The sequence below is a fragment of the Coloeus monedula genome (assembly GCF_965178545.1).
Source record: "Coloeus monedula genome assembly, chromosome: 14".
Classification (NCBI taxonomy): Eukaryota; Metazoa; Chordata; class Aves; order Passeriformes; family Corvidae; genus Coloeus; species Coloeus monedula.
In genome coordinates, this window is record NC_138794.1 from 11,421,473 (window position 1) to 11,431,524 (window position 10,052).

Below are 10,052 nucleotides of genomic sequence, written 5' to 3' on the forward strand. Positions count from 1 at the left end.
AAGGTATTTTGGATTTTGGTAAAAACAAAAAGATGTTTTGGGAATTGAATAGAAAAACTATAAAAGCTCTAGGTGGATTGATAAATAATATTTCATTACGGGGTATAAAAAGAGGCATCTGTGGTAAATTTTAGCTATCAAATAAAACAGTTGCAGCTTAGTCCTTTTGGCAAATGAAGATGTGTGCAAACATTAATTTTAGCTGTGGTTTCGAAGGTAGAATATGAGGAGGACAATACTGATGAGTATGCAGAGTGTGAAAACTGTTGGAAGAACAATCTCTGTCACCATTTCCATGTGAGTAATCAGGGAATCTAAAATTTGAGAAACGAGTAGTATGTAAGAGATTTAATCCTCTGGAGTACACTCATACCAAACATAAGATTGTTTTGAGCATAAAAATGCTGACATTGGATAAACAGCAAACGAAGCAAACAGAATTTCCTAAGTCTGCCAAAGCTGGAACAAATCCATGATGGTTTTCTCTCTCTCTTTTTCAGTTAAATTTCTGAAGACATGTCAGTGCTCAAAGGGCTGCAAAAATTGTCCTTGCTATGAATTAGCTGCAGTGCATTAACAATATTTTACTGGTCTTTTGACTTTTATTCCCCCCACCCCAAGGGGAAAGGGTAGAAAAGAAAATTGTCAAAGAGAAATCCTTGGGAAACACTTTAGCCTTTTTATGATTGTTCTGTAACCGGATGAAAAATTAAATGGGTTTTATTTTGTAGAACTTTATTCCACTGAAAAGCCTGGAAGAGTTCAGTAAACCCAGTTCATTCACACTGAACGTGACTTGGAAGTGGAGGCTGAGCAGGATAAACTTAGGCTGACTGCTGGGATGTTTGCTACCATGTGGAATTTATCTCATCTTCTTGTAAGAATCTATAGTATTTACTTGATCTTTCTTTTAAAAATTCCTACTTCAGGAATTCTGAAAGGTCCTGAATTACACCAGGAAGTTTTTAGGTATCCTGGATCAGCCTGGCACTGTGGGAGCTGTGGGCAGAGTGTTCTGTGTCCTCAAGCAGCTGCTCCCAGTTGTGTTGCTGTTTCTTTGTTACCAGGAGCATCAGAGCCCAAACTCAATCTTAGGCCAGTCCTTAGCCCTTTTATTTATAGTTCCACTATGTGTAGAAGTCAGACATTTAGAGATTTTCTGTGTGGTTGTCTTGATTTGTCTGAGTTTGGTTTGTGTTTGAAAAAGCATTTAGCACTTTTATTTTAAGGAGAATGCTGTCATCCCCAACCTCCGTTTTAAGTATTAGCTCTTCCAGTTCCTGTATTTCAGTAACATCCAAAACTGATCCATTTGGCTACAGTGATTTTAGTTTGAGACAGTAAATAAAGGCATTTTTCTTTAGAATCTTGTGCTTTTGGGGAGAAAATACCTTTTATCCATATTCAGAGAGCAATTTAATATCAGAGTTACAGAATCTGCTTTTACAGAACAAAACAGAGCCAGCATTACCTGCAGCAAGGTGTTGGTGTGTGGCAGAGCAGGTGTCCATGGCCTTCCGATGCCAGTTTTCCACCTGGGGAAGGGTGACAGTTCTGTTAGACTGCAGCATCCTCCTCATTCCCAGCACCTTCCTCCCTGTCCCTCAACACTTGTCCCTACAATTAACTTGAAACTATTTTATTCTACCAACACATGATTTTCTGAAAGTTTCTTTGTCTCTTCATGGGTTTTATTGCAGTGAATTTCTCAAAGTTAATTGTTCAATAAAATTTTTAACAGCATATAATATATTCCATGTTATTTTCCAGTAGGGCAGTACATATGTGCAGTTTTCTGCCTAGAAATCTGACAGCATTGCTAAACAATTTCTGATTGAGAATTTTTGATTGCATCAGTAAGTCCAGGTAGTTTGTGGAATGCTTTGAAAATAGTAATTGAGGCTGTTCCCACTTTCAGTGTCTGAATATCTCTGTACTAAACAGATCCCTAATTTACAGAACCAAAGTGTCACTTCTGTACCATATTCATGCAAGGTGTTTCCTGAAATTCGGTGTGATATTTGCACATAAATCAAAGAAAAAGGAAAAAAGATCAAAATCAGCAGCTGACATCACCTCTCTTGGATTTGGAAATCCATTTGCACTGATAATCTTTTTATAGTAGTCAACAGATGCCTTTGGGTACCGTGGTTTGTTCTTGTTTTTGAAGTCAATGTGATAAAGCCCAAATCTTTCGGAGAAGCCTTTGTTCCATTCAAATTTATCCAGCAGTGACCAGGCAGTGTAACCTTTGACATTAACACCATCATTTAGAGCTGTAAACAGAACACAAATCACTCTGGTAAAGGTGGTTTTTGTCCTTAAAATATGGTTCTGTAAATGTTTTGGTTTATAGCAGGAAGAGATGGGGAGGAGGACAGAAAAATGAAGGCCAAAGTAATTTAATTTAGATTCTTTGAAGTTGATATCTTTAGCTTAGAGGTACTAGAGCTCTATGGGCATGGTAATTTCTCCTTTCTGAAAGTGGCAACTGATGATCCATTGCAGTTTTAAATCTCATGTAGGTTATTGTATTTATTAGTATTAATATGTTTGCTTAGGTTGTCATTTTGTTGAAAATTTATTAGTCTGGTTTGCTGTCCATTTTGACTTGTGAATATTTATGATGTAAAGAACAAATAGACAAGGTGAAAACACTCCAAAAGTCAAATCCTATAAAGCTGTTTCTAAGTGACCTTTCAGTATCTCATTGATGTATCCCTTGAGATACTGTATCCTCCACTCGTCACACAGCTGGGGGCACTGCACGGTTTCAGACACTCCATTCTCTGTCACATAAATCAGGGGGTTCCCATACTGGGTCTGCAAACAGAAATGTTTAGATTGATTCACATAAAATCATTTTATTTTGACAGAAAATGTGATTTAGCAAAGTGCATTAGAAGAAATTTTCTAGATTTACTTAAGGTAAGAAAAATGTGTAGTAGGATTTTAACTATGGGGTTTATTTTAAAAGACTGAATTCTGTAGTTTTCTGAGCTGAAATTAAGGCACTTTTTTTTTACAAAGAAAATTGCCAATATGACAAGACAAATAGATGGAACTGTTGAAAATCTAAATCTAAACCAGTGTAAGTGCAGCTCCTCCAGGCATTTTGGTGCTTCCTTTATAATTAAAGATCTGTTCTACTCACCTTGATGAAATTGAGTAATCGTCTGAACCCCCAGGGCACAGAGTAGAGCCACTTAGGGCCTGGAGCTGGCCAGTTTGGGTCCACCAATTCAGCCAGGTCACGGTCAGTGTGGTAACTGGACACTTGGAGAAAGGGAAAGTTCTTCTGCAGAACATAACGAGTTGTAAAATGACCTATTCCTAGGAAATCCGAGGTGCCTTTAATATAGGTTTTCTCTTGCACTGAGAAAGTTGGTAATCTTGATGTCCCCAGGCCCTGCTGGGCACTCTTCCTACCTATCAAAATAATTCCAGAAAATGCACTTCTGAGGAGCATGGAAATTGGTTTTCTTTATCTCACCAAAAATAAATCATAGAATCATAAAATCCTGGATGGTTTGGGTTGAAAGGGACCTTGGAGATCATCTCATTCCACCCCCTGCCATGGGCAGGGACATCTTCCACTATCCCAGGCTGCTCCAAGTCCCGTCCACCCTGGCCTTGAACACTTCCAGGGATCCAGGGGCAGCCACAGCTTCTGTGGGCAGCCTCTGCCATGGCCAAATGTGGTTTTCCTGAATTTAGTGCTAATGTCAAGGACACTTGAGCTTGACTGCTTTTTTAAGAAGAGATTATCTTTGATCCTTTTGGTTTGGAGACGTTGGGTACAATACATGGGGAAACAGTGATCTAAAGTGTCCTGGTGTGTCCCCAAAGTGCTCAGGAGCCGTGTCCAGCCTGGGGGCCTTCGGTTGCTTTGCTGTGTCTCACCTGCGCCCTCACTTGACTAAAGCACACATTGGCCAGGAATTACTCCCTTGTAGTGTGCTGGAAGTGTGGATTTATTCATGCGTTAGTCAGTTACTGGGACTTACCTACATAATTCTTCATAACTTCTGGGTAGTCCCCTCTGTAAATGGGATTTGCAAACCATCCCAGGTGGAACTGGATGTATCTTTCGGCAGCATCTCTGTCTGTTTGGCTGTGTGGATCAACAGGTTCCCCCCAGCCACTCGTTAGGGAAATTCCAACCATCCCTTAAAACAAAGGGACAATTCTGCAGTTCTTTAAGCCCTTAATATAAACAGCAGCACAGTCACAGAATGAATCCAGATTACCTCTCTGCTCCCTGCGCCAGGTGTTGTTGTAGGAGTGCCAAACCTTGGCGTGAGTCTAAAAAAAAGTACAAATAGAATAAATCATGTGCACATTTTCATCTCTTATGCCATGGGCACTATGGAAAGCTGGTGAGCACTTTTTGCACTGAGGTCAGTCTGAAAATATCACAGAATTTCTTTTGTGTTTATTACAGAAACTTTCATTTCATGTAGGACATCAAAAGAGCCTTTATGCAAGCTTCCTTCCCTAAATTGGAGGAGATCCACATGGCAGTGACACACAGCCCTCAGGACAGGGTTCTGTCCCATGGCTCTGCTCTTTGGATATCTTTCCCTAATTTATTCAGAGGAAAGTTAATTTTTACCAGAGTCTTCTGAAGTCACTTGCAACATTCAGGTTCATTTCAACAGGCCAGGATGTTACTGCTTGTTTCTAGACTAACCTGGATATTTTCTTTTTCAACCAGCTTCAAACAAACTATTAGAGACATCTATAATATAAGAAAAATTCAAATTGTTGCAACAGTGTTAAATGAAGCACCTAACATTGGGACTGCCTTGGATTATGCACTGGAGTTTTAAAGCCAGATGGTAATTTCAGAGTCCTAGTTGGAAATGACATGGTTGTGAAACTATTCCTGTTTAAAGAGTGAAATCTGATAAAAATCCTTAATTGGCACGTAATTTCAAGCACGTGTTCAGGAGGTTTTTTTACTTTAATGATGTGATGAGCAGCCTTGTAGGCGCCGCAGCCGCCGAGCTTCAGTCCTGGCGCGTGTTCTCCTGTTTCATAGCCCTTCTCAGCCACTGCCTGCAAACACACAGAGTCAGCCCTTCTCTGGGCACCAGAGCCAGGGAATGTGCTCCCTCCTGTGGATCCTGTGCTCTCCTGCCTGGGCTGTCCCTCTCCAGTCCCCTTTTCCCTTCCCCTTGGCTCCCATTTCCTCCCCCGCTGCCTGGTTGGTACTGTGCTGTGGCTTGTTGGGAACAGGGTGTTGGTGAGGAGTGAGCTGATGGAATGGGAAAGGGTAAATAACAGCTGCCTTTCCAATTCCTGTGTCTCTCCAGCTGAGGAGTTTTCAAAATTTTCCTGGAATTTCGTGTCTTAAATCTCTGCCCTTGTGCAAAATCTGCCCGCTGACATTTTTGGCCACAAAGATTAATGGTTTAAATCTTTCCTCTTCCCTCTCCCTCTCCATTTTCTTAATCTACTCTCCTCTAGTGTCACTTCCACATAATTTTGGGAACAGAACTGTGGAATCAGAGTGATTGGAAGGAAAGCACTGATGATTTACCCAAGGATTGCTGAACGTAATCCAGTGTTTCACACGATCGCCAAACTTCTCAAAGCACAGATTTGCATAATCATTAAAATAATTTATCATGCTTATATTCTGCCAGCCACCATACTTTTCTTGGAGAACCTTTGGAAATAAGAATTTCAAGAGTCACTAATTGTACTTGAAGGTCAGCTGCTGCATAAAAAAGACTTTTATTTCTATTTCATTCTGTTTCTAGCTCAGAAAGATTTTTCAAAACTTCAATGCATATAAAATGCAAATGAATAGGAAATACTTACAAGTTCTTAAAATCATGCAGACTTCTCTAATTTTAAGTACCCTTAGTTCTTAACCTTAGAAAATTATTTCTATCAGAAGCCTTTATTTGAGGTGTTTGACTAATTTAAATATTGTCTGACCTGTGGCAGATCCCAGTGGTAGAGGCTCACAATAGGGGTGATATTGTTTTCCAGAAGACTGTTAATTGTATCATTGTAGAACTGTATTCCCTTCTCATTCAGTTGCTCAGCTGATGAAAAGCACAGACAAGGAATTACCTGGATTAGTTCCCAAATAACTGGAAGAACAGAAATCTAAAACTATTGACTACGGAATTTTACATTACAGCACTGGGAATTCTGTAATGGTTAAACTCTGTTCTACAGACAAACAGATCTGTTTAACAGGAACGCTGAACAACTGTGGGTTACCCTGGAGTAAAATTCCTTACAGGTAAGAATATTGGTAAGAATGTGGTGAAATTGTCCTTACCTTTGATGCCTGTGGGCATAATTCTTGGCCATGAGATAGACAAGAGGTAGTGATTCACCTTCAGCTCCTTCAGTAACTGAATGTCATCCTGTGAGCAGAAAATCCAATTAACACATCCTGAGGCTGAGCAGAATAACTTCAGCTACTGATCTGTCTTAAATAACACTGAATGCAGAAAATCTATGGAAGAGTTGCACAAAAGAGAATTCCAGCAGTTATTTTCTGATCTTTGAGGTGATGGCTTGTTCTGTTTGAACCCTTTTTCTTTAACCACGTTTTTTTGGACAATCAAAGGAAATCCTGTAATGGTTTGTGTAACTATGAAGACTGAATATTTGCACTGCAGAAAAATGAGCTGAGGTTCTGCAACAAAATTATATTCATGTCAGAATTTGTAATGTGCATGTTCTAGAAAATAGTAGAAGCCTGTAAATCTTGACCTCAAACATTAGGCTCAAAACCATAATTACTTGGACTTTCATTTACTGTCTTATACTGGAATGCAAAAATCCCCTTAATTCCATATGAACATATGTTCTTTTTCTAAGAAATTGTACCTCTTCAGTGTTAAATGAAATTAGAAATTTGTGGTATTTGAGCCAATGCAAAGAGAATTCTGATGATAAAGGCAAAGAGTGCTTTGATATAAAGAGGATCATGTAACTGGACTAACACAAACAAGTTTTAGAAAGTATTTCTAAATACAGACCCAGTGTAGTGAGTGCCCAAATCATCTCTGTGTCAATGTCTTCTGGTGCCACAGCCCAGTGAGGCTCAGAGTCCCAGCTTCTCTAAATTTTTTTAAGCTGTTCTTTCAAACTTCTGCTGGTTTGAGAGTTCAAATGAAACCTCTCCTGCATTTTCCCATTTTAGGAGAGTAAGGCATAGTTTCTTTTCTCTTAGTTCTTGCTGAGACCTCTGGCTCTCCCTTGAACTTCATGTATGTGGAGAAACCTCAGTGGAATATAACTTTTATTAAATTAGTTGCAATTCCAATTACATAACCCTGGCTTCTCACAGTAATTTGGATTCCTCTTGCTGTGTATCTGTCTTTCTTCCAGCGCAGTAATTTGAAAATTGGTTTTGATGGTATTAGGCTTGGAAGCATGTTGTGAACAGAGCTGCATTGATTGTTTGTTTGTTATCATTTCAAAAAATGGGGAATATTCAGACTGATTTTTAAAGCCTCTTAAAAACACATAGAAAACCTCATACAGGCTCACACAAAAAGATGTTAGTTTTATTTAACTCTCAAATGTGTTTCTTGTATTTCTAACTAAGCATTTGGACTTCCAGAATATTTCTTTGGACACAAAAATCCTGAAAGGCTGAGATGTATTTGGGAAATACTGTGGTATGATTGGTTCTATGAGATTATAAGGAAAGAAGATTTTACTGTACTAATTTAAAATACCAGCCCTTGGATTCCTAAGTTAAATGAGCCTTTAGAGCAGCTAAAGCTGTTCCTTCAAAATGGGAAACCGGGATCATGGAATGGCCCCAGAACATTTGCAGAGGTGCAATTCATTCCTCTTGAACAATACCTTAACTTTGTAGTAGCCATCACACGTGGAATCTCCCGTCTCATTCCTAAACACTTTCCCTTTCTTGTGAGTGAAAGCATCCCAGATGCTTGGTCCTTTCCCATCCTTATCCCAGGCCCCTTCAGTCTGGTAGGCAGAACTTCCAACACCCCATAAGAAACCTAAAGGTAAAAACAGGGGAGTTATTGGAACCTTTTCCTGCTAGTTGGTCTTGCTAAATGTTCATAGGATAAAGGAACCGAAACTGAAAGTAAGCACTGCTGGAGAGGCCAAGGTTTTCTAGGTGAAAATGTATCTGTGCCTAAAAAGTGAGTGAAAATGGGACTGAAGGTGTCGTGTTCTGATGCACTGAGCAAGGAATCAAATCCTTTCATTTATTAAATCTGTAAAGTCTGTATTTTACAGTGATGAGGTAGGGCATTGATAGTGTGGCAGAAATATGTTACTGTAAAAAACAAACTAGGTTTTCACATAATTTCTTCCTGCTGGTTTATAGTGGTTTTAGCAACTACAAGTTTAGATGTTACATAAAATATATAGAAATATTCTGGATTATTTCCCTATTGTTACACAAAATACCAATTCATAAATTACTTAAAAACTTGAGCATGAAAACCAATCAGTGCCTATATCTTTCTAGTTTTGATTTTGCTTGGATGAAATGTATTTAAATATGTGCTGAAGAAAGAATAAGGTTCATAAATCCATACTAAAGAGTGCATTGGATAATACTGAACAGCTTGAAACAAACCCAGCACAGTTATTTCACTCAGTTCTTAAGTTAGCTGCTTAACAAAGGGTATTTTTAGTTAATTTCATTAATTGTAGATAATTTATAAAAAAGGAGAAGAGTTCTCAGGTGTGACTTGTTACACTGCATTTTAATCAGGGAGATGTGGATATGAACTGTTAATCTGTGAGCCTTTCCTCCGTATTTCCTGTTTTAAGTGGCCATGTGGAGTGCAGGGTTATGGGGATCCCTGTACTCCCAGGACCAGATCCCAAAGGTGTTCCTGCATTCTGCAACAACCTCGATTTCTGCTTCTGCCATTTCCCTGGAAGGACAAGGAAAACCTTTGGGTTGCTTTCTTGTGCAAACACAGGAGCAGGTGTAGAACATTCCAACCCCCACACCAAGTGGGGTTGGAAGGTACCAGCCGGAAAAGTGCCGTAGTAGAAGGAGCCTGGATTGTTCTTGGTCCACGGGAAGTCCTCGGCTGCGCTCAGCCCCATCACTGCCACAAGCACAGCCCAGGATCTCAGGATGTCCCTCCTCATCCCTGCCAGCTGCTCTCTGCCAGGGCCCACCTGGGAAAACACAAGAGCTCTGTCAGGTGTTGCTGCTCCACAAATGGGCTTGGGGGGTCAAAAGGGAAAAGGTTTTTTTCTTCTGGATGGGAACTACTTTAATTGAAGCCTGGAAGCTTGGGCTGAGTGGAAGGTGCAGTTAAACTTCTGGCAGGGTGAGGAAAATGAGGGAAGAATGGGGTATAAAATTTTAATTATTAGAAGCTGCATATTTTCTATAATGTTACTTGTCTTTATCCTAAAGCTCTCTTTGTTGGTACCTATTTTGTAGTGGATTTCAAACTGTTCCACAAATACCAGTAAGTAAAACCCTGCAAAAAGGGACAAGAAAGGAGCGATTATGCTGGTAGCATCTTTCCACCTAAATATGTCATGGCAACAAGCCCTGTGGAAGTTGAAAAGGGAAACTAATACTTGTGATTATTGCAGTTTTAATTAATTGCAGCTTTTATCTTGATGATGTTCCTCTTTTCCAGTCCCATCATCAATTTTAAACTGCGACATCAAGTTAAACTATTAGAGAGACCCATTTTAACTGTGTTAAATAAAGTTTCAGAAGAGCTTTTTAGTAAAGTACTGTTTTCCCCAAATTGATACAGTCCCCAAAGGATGTTTTACATTCCTAAGCATCTGTTGATGAATCTGAAGATGGGGTTGGAACATGAGGAAAAGTAGAACAAGTACTTTATTTAAAATAATTATGTTTTGCATTGGAGTATCTGTGCTGCTTTGCAGGTTGGCTCCTGACCAAAATGAAACCCCCAGTCTGGCGAAAGGCAAAGGACTGACCCGCTTTGCAGAACATGTAGTAAATGTACAACCTCAGAGGCCTCCTGTTCTTCTGTGTTTATTAATGATCATCCCATATCTCCTAATTAACGCAGGGACTGCACAGCTGG

The 10,052-nt window shown here is 39.5% G+C and overlaps 1 protein-coding gene across 1 annotated transcript; it reads right to left on the reverse strand.

The window, feature by feature from the left end:
• Window positions 1-198: 198 nt before the first annotated feature.
• LCTL (lactase like) lies at window positions 199-9,078 on the reverse strand (the record flags this gene model as incomplete). The annotated part of the gene is made up of 13 exons (XM_082290622.1): window positions 199-314; window positions 1,472-1,535; window positions 2,077-2,276; window positions 2,697-2,823; window positions 3,155-3,429; window positions 4,008-4,169; window positions 4,251-4,305; window positions 4,966-5,061; window positions 5,546-5,674; window positions 5,950-6,059; window positions 6,302-6,389; window positions 7,846-8,043; window positions 8,980-9,078. The coding sequence occupies 13 exons, from the start codon at window positions 9,076-9,078 to the stop codon at window positions 199-201; spliced, it is 1,719 nt and encodes a 572-aa protein (XP_082146748.1).
• Between the last annotated feature and the right edge of the window lie 974 nt (window positions 9,079-10,052).